The sequence below is a fragment of the Dermochelys coriacea genome, chromosome 8 (genome assembly GCF_009764565.3).
Source record: "Dermochelys coriacea isolate rDerCor1 chromosome 8, rDerCor1.pri.v4, whole genome shotgun sequence".
In the NCBI taxonomy this organism is placed as follows: Eukaryota; Metazoa; Chordata; order Testudines; family Dermochelyidae; genus Dermochelys; species Dermochelys coriacea.
This window is the reverse complement of record NC_050075.1, coordinates 9,571,745-9,599,259: the sequence shown is the minus strand read 5'-3', so window position 1 is coordinate 9,599,259 and position 27,515 is coordinate 9,571,745. Positions and strand designations below refer to the sequence as shown.

The window sequence follows — 27,515 nt, the reverse complement described above, 5'->3', positions numbered from 1 at the left end:
GCTTGTGATTATTCTGCTTCATTAAAACCAGGAATTTTAGAAGTTCGGTATCGGACAGCTGGTAGGCTTGCAAGGATGGAATTTTTATTCTTTATCCCCACAACACTAGCTTCTTTTGGCAATACAAACTATCTACTTACTTGCCTTCTGACAGTGCTTGGTAAGTAAAGCTGCAAGCACAGTATTTGTAAACATTTGTTCAAGTAAAAAGCCTTTAGTATTCACACCCCTTCAAATTTGTTTTCCTTTAACGTTCACAAGTGACCTGCAAAAATGATTGTGGAAAGTGGCAGTCTCACAGATTTGTGTACCTATTAACCAAAGGTTAGAATTTTAATGTAAAGCATTTGGGGGCCATCTTGAAACCTGCTTTCGCTCTGCGAAGTTTGAAGTTATTTGAGTTTCAGTCATCCAATAAAGCCGCAGAAACAATATACCATGTGACTTGAATGACCAATCTCACACTCCATAAACTGAGAGGAAATAACTGAGTACATACAGTAGTTGACTTAGATAATTCAAGTAGCCCACAGGGCTGAAACATGTTGCATGTTGTCCACAACTTGTTCAACAAAAACTGTTTCGTGCCTAATTCACAAACTGTTTGAAATCTGCCCTTTTCAAACTTTTTAATAGCAGTTGTCTGATTGAAATTTTTTTCTTCTTGGATCCATAGAATAGAGCTAGACTTTGTACTCTACAATTTCCCCCTAAACAGATGAACAGTATTCATTGGAAGCGGGGGGCTGGGGGGCAGTCAAAACTACCCCACAGAATAGAATATATGGCAACCAGGAAGTCTGCATAGGGGGCTGCATGCCCAGTCATAAAAACCACTGCACATGCTGTGACAACAGCAACACTGAATGGGCTGTTAGGTTACAGCAGCTCAAGTGAGCCATAGCTCTTTCTGTTCTCTCTTAACTATGGCTGGCCCTAGTTGGGGAACTAATCTAGTGTAGACTGTTGTATATGGGACTTGGGTTGTGTTGTGCATGGATTTGGTTTTTGAGGGGAAACTTAAATCTTTCTGTGATTATTATTTGTATTAGCATAGTTCCTAGAAGCCCCATTCTTGGATCAGGATTCCATGGCACTAGGTGTTGTACAAACAAAGAACAAAAAAAAAAGGTAGTCCCAGGGCGTTTACAATCTAATGAATAAGCCACTTTTTAATTCAACTCTCACTGCAGGAGAGATCTTTGCCATCTGTAAGACATTGTCCATGTCCCACTCTAAACATTGCAGTCTCTCTGTTCTGTTTTATACAACACCTATCACGAAGGGCTTCTGGTCCATGACAGGAGGGCCTAGGTTCTCACTCAATATAAAAAATAAATAAATGAAGAGCCTGCACATAATCTATCTACACGCATGTAATTTCTCTTCTAGACTAGTTATTAGACATTGTCTGATTCTGCTATTGGAAAATGAGATGTCCTACCAATCACCAAACGATTGTTTGAATTTATTAATAGGCAACAACTAATTCTTGGCTTTAGAACTGGAAGGACTAGTTCTGCCAAACTGCTCCGACATCTTTTCAGACAGTATTGAGGACGCTGGAGCAGGCAGCACACAAAACAAAAAACCCTGTTGGAACAAAAGTTGCCAAATGTGGAAAGTATGTTTTTAACCTTCTGAGGAAATGACAAACTGATATTGTGTGTGCTTTTATGAAAAGGACAAGCCCAAAGCAATGGTTTGTATATTAAGAGCCCTTCGTTCTCACTGAAGTCGGCTTGTGCTCTCCTCTCCTCCCCACTCTGCCACTACACAGGATTTTCATAAGTCGTCTGACCTTGAAATTGAAAAAAAAGGCACCCAATCTTAGTCCTTCAGGCTAAGAAATAGTAGGTGCGATGCTGAAGCTCAGATTAGATGACAATAATGGCCCCTTCTGGTCTTAAATTCCATGCCAAAAACCTTTATTCCTCTTTCCCTGTGGTATTGCAAAAACAAAACCAGACACCCATCCTGAAAACAACTTAAAATCAAGTTTCATGCTAACATTGACCCCTATTTCACTCATCAAAAGTAAATGCCAGCTGGAGCAGGAAACTGGTGATTTTATCAATTGCTATTACACAGGCACATTTACGCAATAAAAATTACAAGTATTTTGGTGCCCAAATAACTTTTCCGAGAGAGTGAGCTGATGCTCTGTGTGAGGTATCATCTTGTTGCGCTAGCTCATTTTATGAATGTCCCAGAATAGCAAGTATTATTTTTTTTACTGAGGCTCAATTATTTGGAGAGAGACACACACCAGATAGGGACTCAAACCAAATTTCTCTCTCACATGCTGGTCTTCTGCCATTAGAGATGGCTGTTGAAACAGCATATATATGGTAGACAGAATAGTGATATCCTAATAATGCAGCTTATATCAAACCAAGAAAGAAGAAGCCTGGAAACAAAACTCTTAAGAATGGGGGGTATTTTTGTGGCACTAGCCTGTACTGTGGAGTCCAGGCCAGACCGGCCTGTCTGATGGGGCATCCCAGACAGCATGAAAATTCCCATTTATTCATTTTTATTTATTGTGCTCTAAACAGATAAGCCATGGGGGCTACCTAGTCACCTGTATCACAGTAACTATACCAGGACCCTGAACGCATTACAAGGTGCTTAAGCTCATTGCTTAGAATGTATTTAAATCTAAGGAAATAAGTTTGTTAATCACCAGATGGGTGTATATTTTTTCCAGTTGCTTTGTGCCTTTCATCTCAATTCATTTTATGGTTATGGTCCCGACTCTGATGATATTCCAAGTGTTTACAATGGGGGTAAACAAGAGCTGAATGTTGTCCTATACTAGTGATTCTCAAACTTTTGTACTGGTGACCCCTTTCACATAGCAAGACTGAGTGTGACCCGTCTTAAATATATTAGTGTTTTTAATTTATAACACCATTATAAATGCTGGAGGCAAAGCAGGGTTTGGGATGGAGGGTGACAGCCCACACCCCCCCATGTAATAACCTCACAACTCCCTGAGGGGGTCCCAACCTCCAGTTTGATAACCCCTGCCCTATACCATAACCCAGGGGTCAGCAACCTATGGCACACGTGCCAAAGATGCCACACAAGCCGATTTTTAATAGCACGCTGCTGCCGGCCGGGTCCCAGCCGCCAGCCCTGTTCAGCTGGCTGCCGAACGCAGGCCGGGACCCCGGCAGGCAGTAGCGTGCCATTAAAAATCCAGCCTGCTCTTCTCTGCCCCCCCCCCCCATATGAGGGGGAGAAGGCAGAGAAGAGGTGGGGACGGGGCCGTGGGGAAGGGGATGGAATCAGGGCATATCCCCTACAGCCCCGTGCCGTGAGCCACTCTGGAGCGCCCCCAGGACCCTAGCCCACACCCCTAGCCTTCTGCCCTGACCCATGCACCCCCCTCACACACCCCTTGCCCTCTACCCTGACCGCTGCACCCCCTCACATGCCCCCAGCCCTGACTCCAGCACCCCCACACATACCCAGCACCCCCACACCCCATGCCCTGACTACTGCATCCCCCACATTCCCACCCCCACCCTGAGCACCAAACGGGAGCTCCTGTACCCTCCCCCCCACATTCCCACCTGCACCCCTTGCACCAAATGGGAGCTGCCCAGGTAAGCACTCCACACCCAGACCCCCTGCCCCAACCCTGAACCCCCTCCCTCATTCTAGCTCCTGGCCAGACCCTACACTCCAACCCCCAGCCTGCTCCTTCGCCTCCAGCCCTGTGCTCAGTGCAGAGAGAGAGAGGCGGGGGTAGAACCAGGGAGAAGGTAGGTACCCACTCTGTGTGGGCAGGGCCGGGATCCCAGACCGGCAGCAGTCTGACTGGGACCTGCAGCCGGGACCCGGGCTGGCAGGAGCTGGCGGACAGAACCCCAGACCGGCAGCGGGCTGAGTGGCAGTGAGCTGAGCCGCTCAGCCCACTGCCGGTCTGGGGTCCCGGCCACCGGCCCGGGGTCCTGGCTGCCGGCCCCTTGCCAGCCGGGGTCCCGGCCGCCGGCCCCGCTCAGCCCACTGCCGGTCGGGGGTCCCTGTCGCCGGCCCTGCTCAGCCCACTGCCGGTCTGGGGTCCCGGCCGCCGGCCCCGCTCAGCCCACTGCCGGTCTGGGGTCCCGGCCGCAGGCCCCTTGCCAGCCGGGGTCCCGGCCGCCGGCCCCGCTCAGCCCACTGCCGGTCTGGGGTCCCGGCCGCCGGCCCCGCTCAGCCCACTGCCGGTCTGGGGTCCCGGCCACCGGCCCGGGGTCCTGGCTGCCGGCCCCTTGCCAGCCGGGGTCCCGGCCGCCGGCCCCGCTCAGCCCACTGCCGGTCGGGGGTCCCTGTCGCCGGCCCCGCTCAGCCCACTGCCGGTCTGGGGTCCCGGCCGCCGGCCCCGCTCAGCCCACTGCCGGTCTGGGGTCCCGGCCGCCGGCCCCGCTCAGCCCAGGCCGGCGGCGTAGGATCAGCATTTTAAATTTAATTTTAAATGACGCTTCTTAAACATTTTGAAAACCTTGTTTACTTTACATGCGACAATAGTTTAGTTATACAATATATAGGCTTATAGAGAGAGAGAGACCTTCTAAAAAAATATTAAAAAGTACTCGCGGCAGAGGAAACCTTCCATTAAAGTGAATAAATGAAGCCGCGGCGCACCACTTCTGAAAGGCTGCCGACCCTGCCAGAACCACTGAAATTAAGCCACCTCTGGAGTGAGCGGGCAGACAAGTAGCTCGCTGCCCAACAAGGGAAATGGTGACCGAGGACGCTGTGGAGAACTCCAGTCTTTTAAGGACATGTGGCACTTCTTGCAAGGCCACCAAGAGTCTCATTTCCGTCTTATCTGAAGGATCCACAGCCAAGAAAGTACAGAGCCTTCAGCCTATTTAGCTTGGCGGCAAGGGGGACAAAAGAGAGCCTGTGCTTTGACTTCCAGATAGGGCAGCCCAGGCTCACAAGACGCCTGCTTCCAAGCCAGCCCCAGTGACAGCCCAGTACAGCTCATGACCCCAAACATCCCCCAGGACAGACCGACTGCAAGCGGGGAGCAACTTCTTCCCATGCCGAACGAGAGAAAGGGGGCCTCTGTGCGGGAAGCCACCCCGGCCCCGTGCGGGCGGACACGGGCTCAAGCCGCATCCCGACACCGTTCAGCCCCCTCTCTGCACGGCTGGGCCCCCCCCGCCCCCCGCGGCTGCTGCCTGGGTGTGGTCGCTGGCCAGCCCTGGCTGGAGGGGTTCTCCGGACCAAGCAAAGCGGGCCCATCCCCGGCCGGCGTTCGCCCAACCGGGTCTTCAAACGCGCCAGGGACGGGGCACGCCACCGCCGAGGGCGGAGCTTCAGCGCTCGGCTCCCCGCGGGCCCGCCCGCGCGGCCACGGGTTCGGGGCCAGGGCCCGGTTCAGGCTCGGCCGAGCCCGCGCAGTTCGGCCCGGTCGCCGCGGGGGGCGGTTCGGAGCCGAGGCCCCGCCATGGAGCGCCCCGGCGGGCCGGTCGGCCTGGAGGCGGCGGAGCCCCGAGCCGAGCGGCGGCCCTCGGGGACCCGCAGAGTGGGCGGTGGGTGAGGGGGCGGCGGCGGCGGCGGGGCCCGGGGGCAAGGAGCCACCGGGCCCAGCGTCCCGCAGAGCTCAGGTCCCCCCGAGCAGCCCAGCCCCCCCCCGTGCACCCCACGCTAGCCCACCCCCCACCAACCCCGCCCATGCTAGCCCAACCCCCCCCCCGTGCACCCCCAAGGTAGCCCAATCCCCCCAGCCCTCCTCCATACACCTCAAGGTAGCCCAGCTCCCCTCCCACCCTGGCATTGAGCTAGCCCAGCCCTGGCCCTGTGGACCCCAAACTAGCCCATTCCCCCCCCAGCCCCCCTCCATACACCCCAAGCTAGCCCAGCATCCCCCCCAGCACTGAGCTAGCCCAGCCCTGGCCCCAGGCACCCCAAACTAGCCCAGCCCAGCTGCTGTTCACCCCTCTAAACCAGCCCATCCTGCGATGGCTACCATGTCCCTACCCAGCCTGTGGGGTCTGTCCCTGCACCTCCCATCATTGGGAGCCCAGCTCAGCCCAACCCTGCCCGGCTCAGTCGAGAAAGAGCAACCTACCCATCCCCTGCTCAGCTCATCCAGCGCCCTTCAGACCCAGCCTCACCCGTGGCTCCCTCTCCCCCATGCCCTTGGCCATTCCCGGCCTTGCACAGTCCAGCCTAGTCCACCTGTTATTGATTATTGTGTTTGTACAGCAATAACAATGTGGTAGGCATTCTCCAGCTAGGTCCCTGACTGAGTTAAGAGGGACAGGGATGACTTAAAAAATAAAGAAGAGGGGATGGGATGCAGCCAAAGCAGTGTCCACCCCCTTCCCATTCCTGCAAGTGCTTCACCTGCCATCCCATTCTTTGAACAATCCCAGAAGCTCTCACACTGACTTCAAGAACCCAACTCTCTACGGCAATGTCATGGCACTTAAATGTCCTTAAATAAGCCAATAAGGAATCAGATCCTGAAAACGCCCCAAGCACTGCACCCAATACTCAAAGGGAGGGAAACGCCCCAAGCATGCACATTTCTCTGATTTGAAAGCCCCCTCTTTCACGGCATACAAGAATTTCAAAACATATTTGGAAAATCTCAGGGTTAAAAGGGGTTTCACTTTACAAATGCTAAAAGGCCTGGGGATTTTCTCTGCATAGTTGGAATCTGGTTTTAATTTTATTATTTCTTTGAATATGTATGCCCCTCCTCTATTTTCCTGCATTTTTATTTCACATGGTTAGGTATTGTGAAACCTCGTCTGACCTATAGCAGAGAGCTAGAAATGAAAACTACCCTTCAGGAACTGCTAATCTACATAATTTTCCTTACAGATCTATGTATATGTAAGTCCACTAATGAGCTAAATGAATTGTAATGCATGGTTTTCAAATGCTACACCTCTTTCCATGTATAACATTGGGCTAGGAAGGCTGAGAGTTACCGCCACTCAGGGCTGGTCTACACTATTGCTTAAGTTGATGCAACTTACATCGCTCAAGGGTGTGAAAACAACACCCCCCCTGAGCGAGGCAAGTTAGGTCTACTTAAAGCGCTGTCCACACTGCACTGTGTTGGCAGGAGACGCTTTCCCACCGACATAGCTTCTGCCTATCACCGAGGTGAAGTAATTATGTCTATGAGATAGCATTCTCCTGTCAGCAAAGTAAGTCTTCACCAGATGCACTACAGTGGCCCAGCTGCGCTGATGTAGCGTGGTAGTGTAGACATGCCCTCAATCTCCCACCCCTTTGACTTTCAGCCAGTGGTGTGGTTTCATTTGCAAGTGTCCCGACAAAACTTTTCTTCCAGAACAACAGTTAATGAAGATGGTACCCCATTGTAAAACTGAAGTAACACTTAACTGAAGTACCATCAGAATCTGGACTATAACAGTAAAATGAATTGAGATGAAAGGCACTATGAAATTGGAAAATATTATACACCCCTCTGGTGCTTAATGAACTTATTTCCTTTGATTTAAATACATTCTAAACAATGGGCTTTGACACCTTGTAATGCATGCAGGGTCCCGGTATAGTTACTGTGATAAGGTAAACAGGTACCCTAGGTGGATTATCTGCTTAAAGTATACTAAATGAAAGTGTATAATTTTCATTTGCTTTTAACAGACCAAAAGTACCTCCATTTTTAGGTTGTTTCCAGGCTACTACTTTTCCAGTTTGATGTAAGCAGCACTATCGGGCTATCACTGTGCTACTGGCAGTTGTCTTCATCCTCAGGCCTCATTTTACAATCAAACCCTTTCTTTCTTTTTTGCTAGTGACATTTGGCATGGTGAACACAGACATGTATTACCTGAACAAAGTTATGTCAAATCTCTTTCTGGAAACCTCTGTGTCTGAGACAGATAGAAGTTCCTTCAAGACCATAGGCAGCATGGTTGATTTCTGGAAGGTAAGGTTCTAATTTTAATTTTTTTGTTGGGAGCTGACCAGGAGAACAAGCTTTTAGTGTTATTGTGCAGTTTCCGAGGTATTAGCAACAGTGGAACATTTTGTATACAAGGCTTATCCAGACGAGAATTGGCCTCGTGGTACAGAAACCAGTGTAGTGTCTCACCAGCTGGAGAAGGGTTGATCAACTCTAAGTTTGTAAAAGATCCGAGTACAAATATAAGCATTTCTGATAGACTAACCTAACTATAGGAGGGGATGTTCATACTTGTTCTTTACTACTCTCGGTTTTAGGACTGGGATAATCAAAGGAAAATAGAAAAGGGATTACTTCGATTTTACAGTTGTCTCGATTTTCAATTGCAAAGAAAGCGGCAAAGAGTCCTGTGACACGCAACGAAGTGGGTATTCACCCATGAAAGCTTATGCTCCAATACGTCTGTTAGTCTATAAGATGCCACAGGACTCTTTGCTGCTTTAACAGATCCAGATTAACACGGCTACCCCTCTAATAATTGCAAAGAAGTGACTTTCCTGGGGGTGGGTTAGCACAGGACAGGTCCTACTAGCTCAGCCAAAAGGAACTTTCCCCTTGATTACCTGGTTTGCCACTGGGATTCCACTTAGGGTATGTCTACGCTGCAAAAATAAATAAATCCCTGAAGCAGGGAGTCTTAGAACTCGAGTCAACTGTCTTGGGCTTTCACCATGGAGCTAAAATTAGCAGTGTAAATGTTCCTTCTCAGGCTGGAGCACAGACTCTGAAACCTGGTGAGGAGGCAGAGTCTGAGAGCCAAAGCTCTCCGGTCTGAGCGGGAATTTCTACACTGCTACTTTTAGCCCCATAGCACAAGTCCAAGTCAGTTGACCCAGGCTCCGAGACTTGCTGCTGTGGATTTTTCTTCAGTGTAGACATATGCTGTGGCTATGGGTACATCTACCCTGCAGTAGCACACCTGTGGCTGGCCCATATCAGCTGACTTGGGCTCACTGGGCTTGGGCTGCAAAATTGCAGTGTAGATGTTCAGGCTGGGGCTGGAGTCCAGGCTCTGAGCCCCAACGTCTACACTGCAATTACATAACCCTCTGCCTGAGCCCTGCAAGCCTGAGTCAGCTGACACAAGCGAGCCATGGGTGTTTGATTGCAGTGTAGACATAACCTTCGAGTCTAAGCTTTCATATGAAGCTGGGTGCAAGATGCTCACACAGATTTTTACCACTAGATGGGGGACTCAGCTCAGTTTGCTATAGTGTCCAGACAACATTAGAAGACACAAAGATTGTAATTCTAGGACTATTTTTTCCTAATTAAGATTTAAAAAGCAGTGGAATCTGATTATAAAATCAATCTGGGGGATCCATGCCCCCCCTTTGATCGCTAGTTGGATCCATACAATTCTGAGCTCCCCCAACACATGTATTAATGCAAAGTCTCCATCTTTCAAAAGACAGAGCAAATTGTAATATGCATTCTAGTGCCACGCTGCATCAATCACATTTTTATTGGTTCTAATTAGCACTCACCTAAGCTGTAACATTCTTTCTAAGTGCTACTTGGCTGCTGATAAGGGGGGGGGGGGAAGGATTCTTTCCTGCTTTCAAAAACAAAGTCTGATCCATTTGATCAAAGCTCTATTGATTAATATAAGCCAGGAGCAGACCCTTAAGTACATATCAGAACCGGTCTTTGGAAAGTCAGATTTGATCCCAAATAACCAAATGGTCATTACAGAACTACATATAACTGTCACAATTCAGGGCAAGTGCCCCCATATTCTCTCCATGGTCCAGCAAGGGCACCCACTCTAGGCTCCCAGCCATCATCTCTCCTGGGCGGAAACCTGCATCTTTCTCCCTCCTGACTTGAGTTTTTTTTCCCCAGGCGGCACAGTTCCCTGCCTGCACTGTGATATTCCCAGCATGACAGTGTGCCCCATCATGCCAGTGTCTTTACTTTGCTTTCTCTTCAAAGGCCTTGAACAATATGATTGCCAGAAGCTGGGAATGGGCAACGGGATGGATCACTTGATGATTACCTGTTCTATTCATTCCCTCTGGGGCATTGGCCACTGTTGGAAGACAGGATACTGGGCTAGATGGACCCTTGGTCTGACCCAGTATGGCTGTTATGTTCTTACAACCTATCACACTGCACTGTTCTTAGCTTTTGGAGAACAACTAGGTTTTCTGTCCTAACTTGTAATTTTTAGCGTTTTATCTGAGAGCTCTATAAGGAAGATTGGTATCTTGAAAAACTTACACTGAAAGTGGCCTTTCCAGCTTCTCTTAATTATCTAATCTCATTGTGCTATGTAGTTTACAGAAGGACCCCTGCTTGATGGTCTGTACTGGGACACATGGTACAACAACAACACATTGACAAGCCACAGAAACAGCAGTCATGTTTACTACGAGAACTTACTTTTAGGAGTAGCCCAGATTCGTCAGCTAAAAGTCCGCAACAACACGTGTGCCATCTATCCCTATTTCCGAACATTTCTGAAAGAGTGTTATCATGAATACCGCTATGTAGCTGAAGATAAATCTGATTTTGGTCTAAAGAATGGGTCTGTGTAAGTACTGTAGTCTTCCACTTTGGATTTTCTTACTATTTACTTTGGATATAGGTTTAGAAGACATGTAGGGTTTTTTAAATCCCATGACTTTCAATGAGAGTTGGACACTTAATTCTCTTAGATGTTTTTCAGAATTCTATCCATAAAACCTAAAAAATGCTCAGTGCAATTTCCATTGTCATTGCTTTACTGCACAGATTATCTCAATGATCTAACCTTGTTATTTCTAAATTGACACACACACACACACACACACACAATGGGACAAATTCTTCACTGATTTACGTTGGTGCAGCCCCACTTATTTAGCACCATAGATGCACAGTTTAAAAAAAAAAAAAAAGACTAGGGACTATGGACCAAATTCAGCACTTGAATAAGATGTATGCAACTGCATTGATTTGATTGGAAAAGCATCAAATTATAGGAGGCCTGAAGTTGAGTTGACCATTTCTGGTCTGATACTAATGCCATGCAGACAGAGGTAAAGCCAGTTTTTCAGACCTCCAGAAGAATTCTTCAGCCATTACTACACATTTTACTTTGGATCATTTAAATCCATTTAAAGAGAAGGTAAACTGGATTACTACAATAGCAATAAGCTGTGTGTAAACATGAGATGTTCCATTTGGATATAGAAGGTGTAAGCTATTATTCCATCTGCTTTACCATGGGAGAAATTCAAGCTCATAAGTGTATCCGTCTTTGAAGAGTGTGTTGACTACCCAAATTAAATATATGTAAATCTTCCATGGCCAGGTCTGTATTCCATTTTTCCTAGTGAGGAAAGGATCATTTAGGAGCCTGGATTACAGTCCAAAATACAGTAGTAGTTGAGTGAAGCATAGGAACTAGAAAATCATTGGATACATTAGAAACCTCTTCCAGTCCAATTTCCCCTGAGCTGAGCTCCTTTATTTCCTTGTCGCCACCAGATGGATGTATTCCTCTGCTTCCTCATTAGCCCCCTGGCACTGGGGAGCTATTGGCCTTTACAGCGGCGGAGGATTTATGTTCACCTTACCTAAATCAAAGGCTGAGAGCATAAGGAAGCTTGCGTTTCTCAGACGTAACGGCTGGCTCACTAGAGGAACAAGAGTCGTATTTATTGACTTCTCAGTGTATAATGCTAACATAAACCTCTTCTGTGTAGTCAGGTCAGTGCTTGCCTTTACTCTCTCTGAAATCCCATTTACTAAGGCATTATGCTTCTTTAAGAGTGAAATAAAAGGCGGTTTATCTCCAGCACACCCTGTTCTATGTTTCTCACCCAGCAGTTGGGAAGACAGCTAATTCTTAAAACAAGAGCAAACGCTTGTACCCAATCCTGCAGAGGGTTATGCTAGCTGTATAGCCAATTATTCCTGTGGGGCAGGACTTGACTGAGTAACCTTTTGCACCATCAGAGCATTGGGTATTAGTCTTATGAGCTACTGAAGGAAAAACACAGAATCCTGAACTTAGGTGTTGGCAGAGTGTCTGATCTGCTCAGACACCATTTAATTAAGATCAGTGCAAACATGGAATATTAACGGACAGCACCTATTTGGATTGCGTGCCACATGCTTTTCTTGTTTTGTCTTCAGCCTATTCCATTATACTCCCTTTCTGGATGACTGAGAATTATCTTTAGAGGAAGAGTTAATGGAAATGGAAGTTGTTAAGTTTGCTATTTTTACACAAGCATTTTCCCTCATTGGATCATGTTTTAATTTTAAGGACAAAGGCTTAAAGTGATGCTGTCTGATCACTGAAAGCAGCAACAAATACAATCCTGTCTAAATCACTTCACAGGTTGGTAGTGGAATTCCCAGCCACTGGTGGTGCTCTTCCTTCTTCGCAGTTTTACTCAGTAAAGCTTCTCAGATACGTCACTTACTACGATTATTTCCTTGCCTCTTGTGAAGTCATCTTTTGCCTCTTCATCTTTGCTTTCATCATCCAAGAAATTTTAAAAGTTAAAAAACTGAAAACAGAATATTTTAAAAGTGCCTGGAACTGGCTGGACATGCTGCTGGTGTCGGTGAGTACTACCCAGTCCTGGCTTCTACCTGCAGGTTTGAGATCTCCATCAGAAGCTACGAGTTTGGAACAAATGGCCATTGTGAGATGTGACAGAGATGGCCAAGAGAGAAAACAGCCCTGATTCAGTTCTTGGTTACAGTGGGTCTGTCCAGTTTTAATATAGTGACAAGGCCATGTTATCCAGTGGGTAGGGCACTGAATGAGGGTTCAGGAGAGCTGGGTTCTCTACCCAGCTCTGCCATGGATGTGCCATGTAACTCCAGGCAAGTCACTTCCCTTCCCTGTGCCTCTCTTCCCTCTCACGCTGTGTTGTCTTGTTCAACTGCAAGCACTTCAGGACAGGGAGTGTCTCCAACTGTTTGTACAGCACCTGGGGCCTCTTGATGCTACCACAATGTAAATCAGGGATGCTCAGTCTGAGGCTCGCGAGCCGCAAGTGGCTCTTTAATGCGTCTCCAGCGGCTCTTTTCAGCACATGATATTAAAACACTGTGATTTAATTATTAACCAATCAGGACATTTTTACTATATTAACAACCAATTGTAGTTGATAAAACAACAACACTTGGTCAGTCATTTTGCTGTGAGAATTTATATTTTATATATATTCATTCATTTATAAAAACAGTAAACGAAACAATGAATTCACACTACTATGACTCTTCTGGGTAATGTTGATTGCTAATTTGGCTTCTGAACCACTGAGATCTGAGTATCACTGATGTAAATGATTAAAAATAAATCTGATAATACAGTTTCATAATTAATTTATGACCAAACTAAACTAGTTGTGGTCCGTGGGCTTCTGAAGCCTGATCCAGATATCAGTGGGAGTTTTTCCATTAAGTTCAGTGGACTTTGAACAAGGCCCCTGGCAAGCTGCCAATGCAGCCCTCAGGCAGGAAAATTTGGACATCCTTAACATACAACCAGAATGTTAGTTTGTTGTGGGGCTAAATCCTGAATCTGTGCTCAGGGCCAAACTAGCCCATGGTGTGGGTTTTCACCACCCATACAACAGGAAACACAAGTCTCCACTGACAGAGTTTCCCTTAAATAGTTCTGTTGAAGAGGTGGTTATGGGGTGTCACAACCCCCATTCCTCAATCTGAGGAATTCTGATCCCCCTCAATCCTCCACATTGCTTCCTGGTCCAAACCTAGCCCGCAAATGAGCCTGGTTCTGATAGGAATCAGTCTCATATGGCTCCCTCGCCCCAGATCCCCTGTCAGAAGATGGTCCCTAGCAGACAATTCAAGGGGGAAGTAATTTAGTACTGCCTACTTACTCATCCCTTATGCGGTTGGTGGGGGACTGTGCTTGGAATCATGCCTGTCTGACTGTCTAGAGCCTGGTCCTATTGGGACATCCAGAGAGGGGCTTTACAAGGGCAAGAAGGGCAGCGATTAGGAGGAGATGGCACAGAGGTGACACCTCCCCCCTTCAGTGGACTCCTTCCCTGAACATGCCAGCTTGACATCATACTTCCAACACATTCCTGTACTCATGTTTCCACTCATGTTCCTGATTACTCTTGCCAAGCTATAGAGAGTTTTAGACTAATGATCATGCAGCTGGGCACAATTAGAGCACTGAAGATGAGAGGGGATATCTGGACCATAGTCTGACTAGCCTCTGCTTTTATTCAGCTGTCTATCTTTGCCATTGCCTTCAATATGTATCGTACTGTAGAGGTGTCCTTGCTGATGGAAAGCCTGCTCTCTAATGCCTATGTGTATCCAGACTTTTATTTCCTTGCATACTGGCAAACCCGTTACAACAACATGATTGCTATCAATGTCTTCTTTGCATGGATAAAGGTACCAGTTCTCCATTTTCCTACGTTGTACACCAGAATCATAGTACAGTACTGCTAAGTGTTTTGTAAATCTTTGCTTTTACATCTTCAAGGCTGAACTGCAAAGGTAGAGCTAAAAGTGACAATTCTGTTTATAAAAAGAAAAGGAGTACTTGTGGCACCTTAGAGACTAACAAATTTATTAGAGCATAAGCTTTCGTGAGCTACAGCTCACTTCTGTTTATATGATTCCAGAAGAGAAACAGGGTATCTGGCTGCTTAAGGAACCATCCCCAAGGGCCAGTCACATGCCCAATCCTTACACAACTGTCATCCTTCTAAAGACAAGTTTCACATTTTGGATCACATGGCTAAAAGCCCTGTCTCCTATACAGAATCATTGGCCTGCTAGACTGAGTGGGGAATAACTGTGTGCAGTGTTTTAAAACTCATTTATTCCCTAGATCTAGTTTTAAAAAGCTCTGATCTGGCCTACACTGATGGCACAGCCAAGATAGCTTTTAAATACAGTTTCAGCTATTTAAAAATAAAGTTCATTTTGTAGTGCACATAAAGTCTACTAATAGACACAGTGCTGTAAAAGAAAGATAAGGACAAACTGGAGAAAGTCCAGAGGAAAGCAAGAAAAATGATAAAAAGGTTTAGATAACCTGACCTATGAGGAAAGGTTTAAAAAATTGGGCATGTTTATCTTGAGAAAAAAAGACTGAGGGAGGACCTGTTAACACGCTTCAGATTAAGGGCTGTCACAAAGAGGATGGTGATCAATTGTTCTCCACCTCCACTGAAGGTAGGACAAGAATCAATCAGCTTAATCTGCCGCAGGGGAGTTTGAGGTTAGCTATTAGGAAAAACTTTTGAACTATAAAGGATAGTTAAGCTCTGAAATAGGTTCTGTCAAGGTTCCTTCCCCACTCTGAACTCTAGGGTACAGATGTGGGGACCTGCATGAAAGACCCCCAAATTTATTCTTACCAGCTTAGATTAAAAAACTTCCCCAAGGTACAAACTTTGCCTTGGCCTTGAACAGTATGCTGCCACCACCAAGCGTTTTAAACAAAGAACAGGGAAAGAGACCACTTGGAGATGTCTTCCCCCAAATATCCCCCCCTCCCCCAAGCTCTACACCCCCTTTCCTCGGGAAGGCTTGATAATAATCCTCACCAATTGGTAGAGGTGAACACAGACCCAAACACTTGGATCTTAACAATGAAAAATCAATCAGGTTCTTAAGAAGAATTTTAATTAAAGAAAAGGTAAAAGAATCACCTCTGTAAAATCAGGATGGTAAATACCTTACAGGGTAATCAGATTCAAAACATAGAGAATCCCTCTAGGTAAAACCTTAAATTACAAAAAGACACAAAAACAGGAATATACATTCCCTCCAGTACAGCTTATTTTACCAGCCATTAACAAAAGAAAATAACGCATTTTCTAGCTAGATTACTTACTAACTTAACAGGAGTTGGAAGGCTTGCATTTCTGATCTGTTCCCAGTAAAAGCATCACCCAGACAGACGGAATCCTTTGTTTCCCCACCTCCAGATTTGAAAGCATCTTGTCCCCTCATTGGTCATTTTGGGTCAGGTGCCAGCGAGGTTACCTTAGCTTCTTACCCCTTGCCTCTGGCTGGGAGGGATTTTATAGCACTGTATACAGGAAGGTGGTTATCCTTCCCTTGAAATTTATGACAGTTCCCAAGGGAGCATGGTTGGGACATAGCATGGGAATACCCATCACTGGAAGGTTTTAAGAACAGGTTGGACAGATACCTGGCAGGGATGGTCTAGGTTTACTTGGTCCTGCCTCAGTGCGGGGGGGAGGGGAAGAGGGAGGAAAGGGGAGAATGGACTAGATGACCCCCTGAAGTCCCTTCCAGCCCTGCATTTCTATGATTCTATTATTCTAAAAGTGTCTGGGCCAGATTCTGTGAAGGCCCTGAGTTTGGCTTCCATTTGTACAGACAAAAATTACTCCTGTACTTTTCACTGATCTATATCTCTGGCTCAGACATTTGTAAAGTGCCTAGCACTGTAGTAGATAGGTGGCTACGAATCAGAAGAGTGCAAGCATAAGGGGAAGCGTCGGGAGAATAGAAACTGCTTTTTTTAAAGTCAGGCCCCAAGCATTTAAATAAGCTACAGCAGACACTTTAATTTGTGTGCCATTAACGTAAAGAGGGGAAGTTTGTGGCTCTTGGTGCCATTCAGTCTGCCTGGCTGCTGACCATCACACAAGAATACAAATCTGCTTTTGAATACATGACTTGTCATCTTAAACTCTCAAACATTTGGGGGACAAACCTCCTTATCAACAGCCCCCCCATGGATCGACCCTATTTTGGAGGCCTTGAATCATGGCTGTTAGCTGTTGCAAGCCAAGCTGTCTTGCCAGGAGTCACCATGTGCCACAGACTTGATTACAAGCCTCAGCATCCAGTAGGAGCGCAGTCCCCCTCAGTGAGCTTTACTGAGCAAATGTATTTGGCCACCAGCCCACAGAGCAATCCTTTCCCCACAAACATGTCCAGTCAAGCTCTAACTGAAGATTCATGCTATCAATATTGATTGGATACTAGACTTAACCCGTAAGTAACTGTAAACAGACAACACTGCAATATCGTATTAAAGAATGTACAATATGTTTTGGTCACCTCCCAGTAATAACTTGATCTGTTCTCTTCCAGATATTTAAGTACATAAGCTTTAACAAGACGATGACTCAGCTGTCCTCCACTTTATCCCGCTGTGCCAAAGACATAATTGGATTTGCCATCATGTTCTTCATCATATTCTTTGCATACGCACAGTTAGGCTACCTGGTCTTCGGGTCACAAGTCGATGAGTTTTCCACTTTTCAGAACTGCATGTATGCAGCTTTCAAACCTTTGCAGTGCAGACACCCCATTTACTGGGCATGTAAACTGGGCCTCCCCTCAGCAGAGCTTAAAAATTCAGGCCTCCTGCCACTTATGCTACTGCAGTAATTGTACTCTTTTCAGGTAATACGAGTGCTGCAAAGCTCAGAGCCCAGCTGCCCATCCACAACCCCTTCTGGATTTCCTCTAGAAAGGCATTCTCAACCATCTTGGTGCTGCTGCTGCTGCAGCAGACCAGATCAGATCCCAGTTGGCACCTGGAATCGGGTTTACTGCCTCCAGTACCCAATATGCTTCCAAATCAACGGTATATGCAGAGTCTTGGCTGAAAACAGCCCTCATTCCTGACAGCAAGAATAATTTGTGCATGGGCATGTGGATAGGACTGTTGCCTGATCTGCAGCCCCAAATGTATTCAGAATCACGCAGAACACATTCCCCGACCTCTAAGCCATGCTCCATTATGCCCTGTGGGTAAAAATCAGAGAAAACCTGCTGAGTAATCACTCTGATTTTACAGGTGCCAGAATCTTGGCAATGAGTTTCCACCCTGAACTGCCTGTATCGGCCATAACTTTTATTACATGGGCATATGCACAGAGCTAGCGAGTGTTTGGCTTGTGCCTTTCTAAACATTTATCTTCCAGAAGTTCTTTAATCAGTAATCATATACTTCCTACCTTACAAAATAACCCCTTTAAGACTTGAAAAGAAAGTCACACAGTCACAACATTTCTGTTATTTTTTCTCCAAGTTTTACACAGTTTCGCATAGTGCTGGGTGATTTTAACTTTGCAAGCATAGAGCAAGCCAACCGAATTCTCGGCCCCATCTACTTCATCACATTCGTGTTCTTTGTGTTCTTTGTATTGCTGGTAAGTGGTGTTTTAGTTATGAATAATAATAATACATTTACATTAAACACAAGTCATACTCAACCCTCTCCTTTCACATAGTAAAGTTTGTGCACACCAGACTTGGCCACTCTTATGGAGGGTTGTCATGTGACAGTGACTGCTAGGGCCTGCTGTGTCTATGCAAGCCTCTGTGTTTCCTTCAGAGAGTTAGCCCAGGTTCTGATTCTGGTGTTGCCTTTAACCCTCCTCCCATCTCACCTGAGTTTAATGGTGGTTTCAACCCAGGCTAGCTAGCCCAACAGGAGGCATGGGTTAAAACTCTGGATCCCAGCTTTCACTTGGACTGGTAATCCACCCACTTTGCAGTGAGTGGACACAGATTAAAACACTTGAGTGCTGATAGTCTTCCAGTGCCTTCGCACAATTGCCCATGTTCCCAGAAGGAAAGACGAGATCTCCCACAATTCACGGGGAAAGAATCAGTGTGGCTCAGTTTACTGCAGCACAAAGAACGGTAGAACATGCCGTCAAAAGTCTATCAACACACACAGATGAGTGCAGCACCAGTGAGGACACAGTAACTCTGGTGTAGCTTTGCAGCACAGCTGCTCACACCTTGGGCTAGGTTAGCCCAGGGCTCAATGAAGACAGACCCTTGCTGAGCTAAAGTTGTCCTCCATCAAAGAACATCGCAGCACTGAATACAGGGACAGAGGTAGGAAGAGGCAGTCTGTAGTTCCATCTAGGGTGTCACACCTTTGGTATGATTCTCCTTTACTTGATCCTCTAGATGCACCTTAGATTGTGTCTTATTTACACCAGTGTAAATGTCAGCAGAATTTGGCCCTTTTTTCTAACCTGTAATCCTTAATACCAGGACACTGGTGCCCAAATGGCATAGTTGCTACCCCTAGTTTTCTAGCACTCTGCTGCAGCAGCCTCTGAGGCTGACTTTAGTGTATGTCCCTGCCATGCTAAGCACAGAAGCACTCCCGCACACGTCGGGGAAAAAGAGAAGCGAAGTCAGAATAGGGATAGAAGGGTGCTAGATAAGAACCTGAATAGATCTGCGTAGACTCAGAACAGCAGAAATAGAATTTACAAGAGAAAATTTCCAAATGCTTCCTTTCTATGCAGAACATGTTCTTGGCTATTATTAATGACACATATTCAGAAGTGAAAGCTGACTTCGCAGTGATACCAAGTAAAGAATTTGAGATCAGTGACCTCATTAGACAGGTAAGTACATACCTCTAAAATGCTCTCGTTTAAAGGGTCACACTCAATAGAAATATTTTTTCCAAGAAAAAAAAAATATCCACAGAACTGATTAAATGCCTGTTGTGAAATCAGTTAGTCTGTAACTATTTAAGCATACTCTGAATTTGTTTCTGCAGTTTTAACAAATAGATGAGAGCTTTCAGGGTACATCTCTGAGACCTCTAATGAGAGCCCTCCTGGAAAACTTGGGAAGACCAAACAAGCAGCAATTAAAATCTTCAACCCCCACCCTCCAACTTTCAGGCTATCTTTATACAGCACAAAGGAGCAAAAAGGGGTATAAACCGCTTTCAGTTTAAACTTTTCAGGTCACCTTTAGGCCTGAAATTAAGACCTCCTCTTCCCCTCCCAAAAAGGATGCATGTCAAGGAGAATATGCTGAACATTAAAAGGTTGTAGAGAGATGATCCAGTAGAACAGATGACCCCAGGAATGGAATACAGCCATCCTGAGATCACTCCTTTATCAGAAAAATCACTATCCATTGGGATAATGTTTTGGGTCTGCGATTGAGAATTTGGTCAATTGGATGTGCATGAAGGCCCCTATTCTGCAGGGATCCATTTTCATAGAGCTCGCTGCAGGACCAGGGCTTCCAGCCGTGTTTGCTTGAGGTATCTGCATATATGTGCAGAATTAATTACTAGGCTCTTGCAACCATTCCGTTTTCCTCTGGGGTTTTGTTGGTTTGAGTCACTAATTTCCCTAGAGCCCGATTCCAAAAGGGAGCTGGGTGCTCAGCTTTGCTGAGGAATTGGCCCACAACATGTAAGAACATTTTATACTAGGTTGTTCAGGTCCCACCAAGATGGCTTTATAAATCAAAGGAGTTCAAAGGTTCATAATTAAAGAGAAAAAGAGAAAACTTAAGATTAAATTGAACATAGCAGAAGAAACAAGAGGCTAACTGGATTCACTTGTATATTGTCTGAGGGGATCCCACGAGGCTTTTGACTATAAAAGGGTAAATTTTCGGAGCTGAATGCAACACTAATAGGATTCATTTCTAAATTGCCGATGCCTCACGTTGACAGCGTGTCCCTTAAATTCAAGCATTACAAGTTTTTTGGGCCATGGGTTGTGGGGAAGCATTTCTCTCTGTAGAAGACTCAATTAGACATTTAACTCACTTGGTGCATTTTCCCCTTTCTTTAAATTGTGCTCAGAGTTACAATAAAGCCCTTGTGAAACTCCGGCTGAAGAAATCAAAGATGGAGGATTTGTATCCAGGAGGTGGAAGCTTGCAAAGCATGAAAACGTAGGAATCCAGCCCCGGCATTTTTTCTTTAACTTTCAGTAAATTACTTTTAATCCATCTACTTAATTTTCAAATACACTCTAGTATCTGGAAAATGGTGCAGGAGGTAGAGTGAGTGAACTCTGACTCAGATCCTCAAAGGTATTTAGGAGTCTAATTCCCATTGATTTCAGGGGCACCATATGCTCATTTTCACTCTTAGTTTCCTGGATACAACTCACAATGATGGCAGCAGGAGGGCAGAATGAAGCTCTAAAGGTGTTTCATACTGCAATTTGGTGATCATAGAAGTCAGAGATGGGAAGATCCTGCCTGTGCTAAGGGGGATGGACAAGATAAGATTGCTCCCTGGAGTATATTTTCATATGATCTCAGTCCTTATCCCTAAATCAGCCTTAATAGTCTTATTTAAAATAAAAAAAATAATGCCTAGCTCTGATACAGTGCTTTTCATTCAGTTCTCTCAAAGAACTTCACAAAAATGTTACCATTTTACTAGTGGGGAAACATAGATTAAACATTAGATTGAATGAGTTAATAAATGAGACTATTAAAGCTTTGGTTAAATTGCAGTGGTTGCCATTTAAGTAGTAAATATTTTCATCTGTGGAGAAGAGAAAAATATTGTGATTTATTTGCACAGTGATATGGGGAGAAGAATGTTCCCTTTTTAATAGCAACCTCGCATAAATACTTACTGCAGCAACTATGGCTAACTCACTGCGATGCACATACCTTTCAGAAGAGCCCACTGTAGTCTTTGGCTGATTAAACATGCAGGGCCAGCTTTAGAATGGTTTCTTTGTACACACAAAGGGTAATGCATGCTCAGACATGCAGTCATTTTGTGTTTGTGATGATATGCGGGCCCTTGGTATGAAGGGGACTCTGCATGGTCCTTCAGTCATTACAAAAGGAAACTACTGATTTTCATCCTGAAGGATCTTAATGCTCTAACATCCTCACTGCCAGGAGTGAAGGTAAGAGTTCCCAGACTGGTTCTGGTGTGTTTTCTTTTTTCCTGCACAATAAGAAGGTGAAAGGAGCGTCTACTCTCTCTCCTGAATGAAAGCTCATTTCTGGCCCGAGAAGGGACAGCTAATATCCATCTCCTTGGGGAGCAGTTAAATATTGTCCCTTTCTTGGGAGTTTCTCATTAAAAGGCCTTCTTAGCACACTACATGGATTGGAGCCATATTATTTATGTGGCCCCATAGCCAACCAAGTACTAAAGGCTCCCCACCCACCCATGTCTTGATCCCCAAGTCTTGCGGGAAGCCTGAGGGCTTCAGCCCTGAGCAACGGGGCTCAGGTTACAGGCCACACACTGGGGCTGAAGCCCTTGGGCTTTGGCCCCACTGCCTGGGGCAGTGGGGCTTGAGAGGGCTCAGGCATCAGACCTTCCTCCTGGGATTGTGTAGTAATTTTTGTTGTCAGAAAGGGGGGGGGGCACAGTGCAATAAAGTTTGAGAACCCCTGAGCTAGGTGGTTTTAGCTCTTGCATCTTCTCAGTCAGTAAAAAGAAAAGGAGTACTTGTGGCACCTTCTTATGCTCTAATAAATTTGTTAGTCTCTAAGGTGCCACAAGTACTCCTTTTCAGTCAGTAAAGTCCTCCTATTGCTATTATGACTGCCAAATTTCCTCCTTTCAATGGCCCGTTCGCTGTTGTGAGGACTTACAAAGGTCCATCAGCGTGTCTTGTTCATTACTCTCACAAGACAAATAGTCCAAGCCATCAATCCATCTCAGAGACCCATCCTTTTTCTTGCTAGAGAGATTTCCCCCCATACCCTCCCGAGCCTCAAAGACCTACTCGGACATGATTTTCCTTTTTTAGCGTGTTGGATAGCAAAGGACATTCTGCCTCCAAAACAGACAATGCTCTGAAGCTTTCCAGAAGATCTAGTGTGGACGAGAAGGTAGACTTTGTTTCTCTTTTTTTCTTTCCAAAAAGCATTGATGTTATTTTAGATTTTACTTGCAATGGTAACTAAGTGGAGAACATGAGGAGGGTTTAAGTTGTATGTTGATGTAACACACAAACATTTTACATCATGGAAGTAGCATTCAAATGTGAACACAGTGAAATGAGTTTTCTAGTTGTATTCTCTAGCCCTCAGTGAAAGGTCATCCACAGTGCCACTCTGTTCAGGGGAGGCCAGGCATCAGAAGAGCAGAGCTGCTGCCAGCTTGAATTAAGTGCCTTTGCAGAGACCGTAGGCTGTGGGAATAGGTTCTCAGCTTGTGAGTGGATCATTTAACCAAATGTTGAAGCAATACAAGAAATAGAAGGCAAAATGCTATATAAGGGGCCTGATTGGGTCAGAGACCCCCATCTGCTTCCAAGCATCTGAGAGAGGAAGTACTTCCACAGGTTTTATTTTGTGCTACAGAAGGAAGCGAAGAATTCCCAGGAGGCTTGTGAAGTCCATACTGAGGCAATAGAGGGTCACCATTTCATTGCGACCTTGTTGCCTCCCCTTGAACTATTTAAGAGTCCATAAAAATGGAGCTTTGACAGTTGCATAATGGAAACTGTCTTGCCCCTGAGAATTCTTTTATTTTCTCTACTCATTCTGTAACATTCCTTCAACAGGTAAAGCCATGTTGGGGCCTCTCCTAACTCTGAATGAATATTTATACCCTCCCCCCCCCCATAGTTTTGGAAGGATCTGATGCAGGATTCCCTTTAAAATGGAGACGAGACCTCCAAAAAAGCCAGAGAGCAATTTTTCCCCTACAGCTGCATCTTTCCCCGCAGCTGCATGCATCCTAAAATACATTGTGTGAGCAAATGTGTTACCTACAGTGTGTGTGTGGGAGACAGCTAGCTCTTTATACAATGGGGCTTTTCTTCTGGAAAACATACCCTTTCCTCTGTTGAGCAGGGTTATCTAAAGTCACCACAGCTACAGCAGTGGAAGGAGAAGTTTAACCAGAAGTATCACTCTGCTGAGAATAAGGAATTGGCTGCGGCTCCTCAGGACCAAGTCTCTCCTCAGGAATTTCAGCAGTACGTCTGTGTCAAAGTTGGACAGAGTAGCACTAGCTACTGTGTCTATTGTAAGTGGGAGGAGGAGGTGGACCCTTGCAGATGACACTGGCAGGTTGGGGGAGAAATCAGCTTGGCTCATCTCCCACCTCATTACACTTTCCTTTTTAATATTCATTCAGCTGAGGTGCAGCAGCCTATTCTCAATGGTCACCTGTGCCACTTTTAACTGGGGTTTTGTACCAAGTCAGCTGAGGGACAAGCAACCAGGACAGCACCCATTAGAAAGAGAGATTGTTCAAATGCACACAGGCCTCCTGAGACAGGGCAGAAGGGGCAAGTGGGAAGATGAGCAACTTCTAAATCCTGCCCTTAAATCTGCGAGGATCAATTGATGTGTATTGTAACCAACACAACCAGGATGGGGATAGAACCTGCCACCTTCACTTACACAAGCAGAGGTTTCTAATGACTGAAGTTCCAGGAGAACCACCATTAGCAATAGTACGTGGCTGTGCAAGCAGCTAGAAACCCAGCTTTGCATAGGGGTTTGTCTACACAGGAAAGTTAATCTAGTAGAAGGTAAGGGGTAAATTTAAAAACGCTGTAACTATTCCAGAATAGCTCCCGGGGAAGGAATGATTCCAGAATAGCTTATTCTGGAGTAGTTACTCCAGTCAGTTTCCTCAAGTCTCTTCCACCAACAGAAGTTGATGCAAAAAAAAAAAAAAAAAAAATTACCTCACCTACCTGGTCTCTCTACAGCCCTAAGTTTGACATTCCATCCAGCAAAGGGCAGGGCAGTAGTCTCACTCACTGTCGATTACACCCACACGGCTTAGCTACACGAGAAGGTTTTGCTTCTTTAAGGATACCGGCATTGTTAAAGCAGCAAACTGCAAGCAGTTATGCTGGTGCATTTAAAGATGCTTATACTGGGCATGGCTTATTCAGGCTCAGGAATCCAGATCAGCTATACCCGGTTTAAGACACCTTTATACTGCTAGAACTGCATCCAGAGGCTGGGTTGTACCAGTCAATCAGTTAACGCACATACACCCTACGCTGGAGTCTGAAAATCATGCTGCAATAAATAAGGACAGTAGTGAGATGGCTGAAGAATTCCCCTCACCATGGACCAGGTCCAAGGCCCACTGACATTCACAAAAAGAATCTCACAGGTATCAGTGGGTGGGGATCTAGCTCATCATTCCTCAGTGCCCATGTTTTACGTTTAGTTGTGGAGAACAGCAAGAGATAGAGAGAGGAACAATTTGGAGAACACTAAATTATTGGGAGTAAATAGATGTTTTATACCTTCTGTACCAAGAATATGGGGCACCGGTGGTGAGGTATACCTCAGTGCAGAGACTGGGCATCCTCCCCTCGTCGGCCCCGACACACCAGACTCGGCAGGGAAGTGGCACAGGGACCAATATGCAGAGGTAAAGAAAGAGGTTGTGGTGACATTCTCCCCCCCCACATTCTCTTGGAAGAGTCACAGTCGCTGCTTGGAGAGGTAAACTGAGATTGTAAACTCTTTGGGGCAGGGAATGTCTTTCCAGTCTGCATTTATACAGCACCTGAGACAGGTCACTTACTAGGATCATCTGAATATCTTTCACTTAATCAGTTCCCTGCCACTGCAGCGCTGTAAGACTATGGTCTAATTATTGTCTATGGTGGGCTTGGTGTGGAGGTGGCTGCGTGGTCTGTGATATACAGGAGATTGAGTCTGGCTTTGAGCACTCCTGGCCCATGACTGGGATTACCACAATACAAATAACGAGGATGACTTTTACAAACAGAGTTCTGAAGACCAGACAGTGCCCCCTGGGTACAACTTATCGGTGCATTTTTATTCTGTGCTAGACTTTTCAGATATGCGACGGAACTGGAGAAGCGACTAAACGAGGTTAACACAAAGCTGAGCAGAGTTCTGAAAGGCATGCCTGACCTGAAAGGCTCTCCAGACAAGAAACAGAGATAGTGAGGTATAAGGGATAGGCCTATTTCTTTGCTGCCTGAATTTCTGAGTCATCCACAGGAGTCTCTCTCTCCTAAGCTCCTGTGTTTCCAGACAGAAGGAACAGGGACCATTTCTCTTAACATTTTTCTTAAGTTGAAACAGAGAAATTCAGTATTAACCCCTCTACCTTCCTGTAATTGTGAACCAATGTGTTCACCAGGACTGAGTGAAATTCATGCTTCCCCAACCCCCAGTCCCACACACACACACACACACACACACACACACCAAAAGCCAGAGTTAGTCAGGCTCTGTGCAGGAATCTCTGATCCTCAAGCTGCAGGCAGGGCATGGAGCTGCAGGAGAACCCAGCTATGGCTGTTCTAGCCAACAGGCTGGATCAGGGTGGCTGCCTTTTCATATCCCCTAAAAGACATTTTGAGTCAAAGGATCCATGTAGTTGCAGATCCTACAGTCCCACTCTGGTCTGCATTCTACCACCTCCCCCCTTACATGGGGGCTGCCTGGAGACAGCCTTCATGGGGCAGTGGCTGCAGAGACTTCCCCGGTAGAGCTCCACCACTCAGAGCACTGGTCCGGGACTCAACGAACCTAGATTCTATTCCTGGCTCTTCCATAAGCCTGCTGGGTAAACTTGAGCAAGTTGCTGCAGTTTTGTGCCTCAGTTTCCCCCATCTTTGAAATAGAGATAATGATACTGACTTCCTTTGTAAAGCACTTTGACATTTACCGCTGGTAAGAACTAGATAAAAGCATTACAGACTTTTCTGTGTTACGGCAGATCCTGCCCACTGAAAAGGATGGAAACACTCGTTTCTTAACAGGCCTTCCTTTGGCTCCCACCTCTCACAAATTAGCTTGGTCTCACCTCCAACAAAATCTAATTCACCTATAAAACATCCAGTCCTCCTTCAGATGAGCCAGTAGGGGGAGCTTTCCTCTTTGCTTGCCAGATCAAAGCAGCCAGCATCAATTTTATACAGAGCAGCTTGTCTTGGAAGGTGGATTAGGGATTTTTTTTCTTGTGGATTCCCCCCCCCCCCCTCCCATGTATTTGATGCTCATGGGAAGTGCTGGATTGATAGTCCTGGGAACCAGAGGTCTCTGACCATCCATTAAACACACACCACACAGGTAGAAGCAGCACAAGCTTCCCCACTCCGCTCTAGCCCAAACTTAATCTGGAGTGACCAATGCTAGGGCTCAGAAGATGCTTCCCTGCCTTCCTTCTCTCTCTCCCCCGCCTCCCCTCCCCCCACCAACAGCTCATTCAGATCTTTTCCATCAGTGGTACCGATCAGGGTAGACTGACACCAACAATACATTTCCCCATTGGATGGCTCAAGTGCAAGCTTTTAAAAAGAAGCCAGAGGTGGCTCGCTTAAAACTAGCTGGTAATTGTGATCTTTGTTCGTTCCTGGTTACAGCTGCAGAGAGACAAATTGCACAAAACAAATCATATATTCCAAAGCTTTCCAAGCATGCTGGCAAGTGCTAGCTCTGAAAGAACACAGACGCTAGGGAAGATGGAAGGCCATTCAACTACAGTGCCAAGTTCTCAAATGTCATGAAAAATAAATAAAATCTGCTGATTTTTATCTGTATGCCTGCTAAATGACTGACTTATTCAGCATACAGGATACTGGCGGGCGGTAAAGCTTTCTATTGTTATCTGGTATCTAAATTTAACACGTTCTGACTGCTGCAGTTTACAATTCAGAGAAAGGCTAAAGCACTATAAAGGGTGGAAAGGATTCAGTTCCAAGGACGATGGCACTGGATAATCGAGGCAAGTTACACCTTACAGATTGTTCAGCGATCGTGTCCTCTCTGACACACAGTCGCTGTGCCAAGAGAGTTTATAGACAATCTCCATTATTGTTGGTCTGTGCAGCACCTAGCACAATGGGGAGCCTTT

At 45.9% G+C, this 27,515-nt stretch overlaps 1 protein-coding gene across 1 annotated transcript; it reads left to right on the top strand.

The window, feature by feature from the left end:
- The first annotated feature begins 5,329 nt into the window (after nucleotides 1-5,329).
- On the top strand, nucleotides 5,330-27,269 carry PKD2L2 (polycystin 2 like 2, transient receptor potential cation channel). Its single transcript, XM_043520577.1, has 15 exons — nucleotides 5,330-5,534; nucleotides 6,745-6,846; nucleotides 7,785-7,918; nucleotides 10,234-10,490; nucleotides 11,429-11,650; nucleotides 12,288-12,516; nucleotides 14,168-14,338; nucleotides 17,027-17,208; nucleotides 17,973-18,093; nucleotides 19,213-19,314; nucleotides 20,523-20,614; nucleotides 22,465-22,534; nucleotides 23,504-23,628; nucleotides 25,480-25,601; nucleotides 27,025-27,269. The coding sequence occupies exons 1-14, from the start codon at nucleotides 5,450-5,452 to the stop codon at nucleotides 25,595-25,597; spliced, it is 2,010 nt and encodes a 669-aa protein (XP_043376512.1). The 5' UTR covers nucleotides 5,330-5,449; the 3' UTR covers nucleotides 25,598-25,601; nucleotides 27,025-27,269.
- Nucleotides 27,270-27,515: the final 246 nt, after the last annotated feature.